Source organism: Arachis hypogaea, chromosome 2 (assembly GCF_003086295.3).
Source record: "Arachis hypogaea cultivar Tifrunner chromosome 2, arahy.Tifrunner.gnm2.J5K5, whole genome shotgun sequence".
Taxonomy (NCBI): Eukaryota; Viridiplantae; Streptophyta; class Magnoliopsida; order Fabales; family Fabaceae; genus Arachis; species Arachis hypogaea.
The window spans coordinates 75,734,024-75,738,047 of NC_092037.1; the positions used below are offsets into that span (position 1 = coordinate 75,734,024).

General features: G+C 41.4%; 1 protein-coding gene across 1 annotated transcript; it reads right to left on the reverse strand.

The window, feature by feature from the left end:
• Positions 1-499: 499 nt before the first annotated feature.
• On the reverse strand, positions 500-3,304 carry LOC140177134 (uncharacterized). Its single transcript, XM_072209745.1, has 5 exons — positions 3,047-3,304; positions 2,584-2,636; positions 2,353-2,444; positions 1,936-2,250; positions 500-1,149 (listed from the first exon to the last, which is right to left on the reverse strand). Exons 1-5 carry the CDS (start codon positions 3,302-3,304, stop codon positions 500-502), a joined length of 1,368 nt encoding a protein of 455 aa, XP_072065846.1.
• Between the last annotated feature and the right edge of the window lie 720 nt (positions 3,305-4,024).

Genomic DNA, 4,024 nt, shown 5'->3' on the forward strand with positions numbered 1-4,024 from the left:
ATTCTAAGGTACACCCTTAACTCTATCAAAACCGCAACCCCAAACAGACAAATATTCAAATATTCATGACCGACAAGCAAATTAACCTATCTAACTCAAAAATTAAACTAATCCTAAGTGAATCAACATATCCAAAAGAAAGTAATTAAGTCTAAGAATTATAAACAAAAGGAGAAGGGTTAGAATAATGTTACTATGGTGGAGTGTCTCCTACCTAACACTTTGGTTTAAAGTCCTAAGTTGCACTTGCATGAGTTAATTGATTATTTGGATCCTCTCCAAGGAGGAAAAATCTCCAATTCCTTGGCATGCTTGGGTTGTGCGTGGTAAGGTTTCACCCTATGATCGTTGATTTTGAATGTAGTTCCATTGATAGGGTGCACCACTTCAACCACCCCATAAGGCTTGACATCCACCACCTTAAATGGTCCATCCCATCTAGATCTCAACTTTTCGGGCATCAACCACAACCTTGAGTTGTATAGAAGCACCTCATCACCTATCTTAATGCTCTTCTCCTAATATTTTGGTCATGGAATGTCTTGGCCTTTTCCTTATAAAACTTAGAATTCTCATATGCTTCTAGCCTAAGACATTCTAACTCCTCCAATTGGAGCTTGCATTCTATTCCCGCTCCCTTTAAATCCGGATTGCAAAGCTTCACCGCCCAATAAGTCTTGTGTTGGATTTCAACTGGAAGATGACAAGGCTTCCCAAAGACAATGCGGAAGGGGCTCATTCTAATTGGGTTCTTGTAGGCAGTCCTATATGCCCATAATGCATCTCCCAATCTGGAATTCCAACCCTTTCTTTGTGGGTTGACCACTTTCTCCAAGATTCTTTTGATCTCCCTGTTGGAGACTTCCGCTTGCCTATTGGTTTGGGGGTGATAGGATGTGAAAACTTTGTGAAGAACCTCATACTTTTTCATCAACACCTCAATTTTCCTGTTGCAAAAATGGATTCCTTTGTCGCTCACGATCGCTCGTGGCGACCCAAATTTACAAATGATATTGTTTCTTAAAAATGAAGCAACAGTATTAGCGTCATCACAACGGGTAGGAATTGCTTCCACCCATTTTGAGACGTAATCCACAGCTAGAAAAATGTATACAAACCCATTCGAATTTGAGAATGGCCCCATAAAATCTATGCCCCAAACATAAAAAATTTCACAAAAAGTCATTGGTTGTTGGGGCATTTCATCTATTTGTGGTGTATTTTCAGATTTCTGGCATTGATGACAAGATTTGCAAAATTAGTTGGCATCCCTAAATAAAGTGGGGCACCAGAATCCATAGTCTAGCACCTTCCTTGCCGTTCGCTGCGGGCCAAAGTGACCCCCACTCTCAGATGAATGGCAAAATTGAAGTATAGATTGAAACTTGGATTCCAACATATACTTCCTAATTACTTGGTTCGCCCCACACCTCCACAGATGTGGATCATCCCATAGGTAATACTTTGCATCACTCTTTAATTTATCCTTTTTGATGCTTCAAAAATTGTGGGGGAAAAACACGAGCGACCAAATAATTAGCAATCGGGGCAAACCAAGGAGCACTTTGGGATATTGCTTGCAAGGTGTCTAAGGGGAATGAGTCATTGATAGGAGTAGGGCCCAAGGTTAAATGTTCAAGCCGACTCAAATGGTCTGCTACTAAATTTTGGGACCCACTTCCATCCTTGATCTTCAAGTCAAATTCTTGCAAAAGCAATATCTACCTAATTAGCCTAGGCTTTGACTCTTTTTTCTCAGCAAATATTTCAAAGTGGCATAGTCTGAAGACACCACTACTTTAGTGCCTAGCAAATAAGGTCAAAACTTATCTAGTGTAAAAATAATGGCTAAAAGCTCTTTTTCAGTTGTGGTGTAATTTGACTGGGCCGAATCTAAGGATTTTGAAGCATATGCTATAGTGTAAGGAGCGTTACCATCGCGCTGTGCTAGCGCAGCACCTACGGCATGTTTTGAGGCATATGACATGATCTCAAAAGGTTGGTTCCAATTTGGTCCTCGCACAATAGGGGTTGTAGTCAACTCGTCCTTCAATTTGTCAGAAGTCTTTTTGCAATCCTCATCGAAATAGAATTCCTCGTCCTTTTGAAGTAGGCGGAAGAGGGGTAAGGCAACTTGGCAAAAATTCTTGATGAATCGGCGGTAAAAACATACATGACCAAGATAGGAACGGATCTCCCTTACCAAGAAGGGGTAAGGTAAACTCGAAATGACATCAATCTTAGATGGGTCTACGGAAATTCAGTCCCTTGATACAATATGACCCAATACTATGCCTTGCTTCACCATAAAGTGACATTTTTCAAAGTTCAATACAAGGTTGGTATTGGTACATCGTTCTAGTACCCTAGTTAAGTTCCCTAAGCAATCATCAAAGGAGCTACCATAAACACTGAAATCGTAAATGAATACTTCCTGCAATTCTCTAAAAGATATGAGAAAACACTTGTCATGTACCTTTGGAACGTTGCTGGTGCATTGCATAAGCTAAATGGCATTCTTTTATATACAAATGTTCCAAAGAGACAAGTGAAGGTAGTTTTCTCTTGATCTTCAGGAGCTACATGAATTTGGAAGTATCCAGTATATCTATCCAAGAATCAGTAATGGGATTTACCTGCCAAGCAATCCAACATTTGATCAATAAACGAAAACAGGTAATGGTCCTTCTGCGTTGCTTGATTCAGCCGGTGGTAATCAATGCACACTCGCTAGGCATTGTGAATTCAGGTTGCAACAAGCTCTCCACTTTCCGTCTTCACCATGGTTACCCCCGGATTTCTTCGGCACCACTTGGACTGGGCTCACCCACTCACTATCTGAGATGGGATAGATGATGTCCGCTTCCAAGAGGCGAGTTACTTCTTTCTTGACTACATCAAGGATTGTGGGGTTTAACCGTCTTTGTGGTTGACGGATTGGCTTAGCACCCTCTTCCAAGAAAATTCTATGAAGGCACACTTGAGGGCTTATCCCCACAATGTCACTTAGGCTCCATCCAATCACCTTCTTGTACTTTCAGATGACCTCAAGGTGTTGTTGTTCCTTTTGATTGGAAAGATCAGTTCCAACTATCACCGAGAATTTATGTTTCTTATCAAGGAATGCATATTTAACATGAGGTGGAAGATGTTTCAAATCTTCCCTTACTTCTTGGTGTGGTAGTCTATCCTCTTGGTCATGAGGGATTGATGAGGTACTTTCATCATCATCATCAAATTCTCTCACTCTTGAGCTCCCTTCAACAATTAAACCTTCTTGGAGCTCATGTTGGGTGCCTACCATGAGTTTTCCCTTTTCTCCATCTTCAACGGAGTTCTCATCCCCATCAATCAATTCATCATTAGGCTCCTCCTTGGTAAGAGTGGATGAAGGGTCTAGCTTCTAAAGTAGCTCGCCTCCTTTTGGAATTATAGCATTAATGCTAGACTTAAGGGTTGATGGAGGCAGCAAGGATTGACCACTAGGTGTCACAAGTTGTGGAAGAGTAAGGTTGTTAGAGGTAGAGGGAAGTGTTAAACGGGACAAGACCTCGGCAAGAGTTGCCATGCAATTGTCTTGTTTCCTTTGAAATTTCCGTTGTTCTTGAATGAAGGCTTGAAGATTATTCTCCTCATGAGGAAGGTTGAATTGAGTGGGATGATGGTGAAGGTTAGGTTGCTCCAAGTATGGTGATCGGTAAGGTAAATGAGGAGGAGTTGGTGGTGGTAATGGCAAAGGGACTTGAGAGTATAGTGGTTGTGTCTCATGTAGAGGATATAGAGCATGAACATATGAAGGAGAAAAATTGTAATGATGGTATGTTCCACTAGGTATGAGAGGTTGATAGGCATTAGGATCATAGGGTCCATGCGAAGGTCCTTGTTGCCAAGAAGTGCTTGCTTGCGACCCTACCTCAATTTGGCCTCCCATACTTTGATGCGACCCGAAGTTGGTATTGTCATCCCCTACAACATGATAACAACCAAACTCCAAGTCAAAAGGGTGATAGCTCATGGTGAAAAG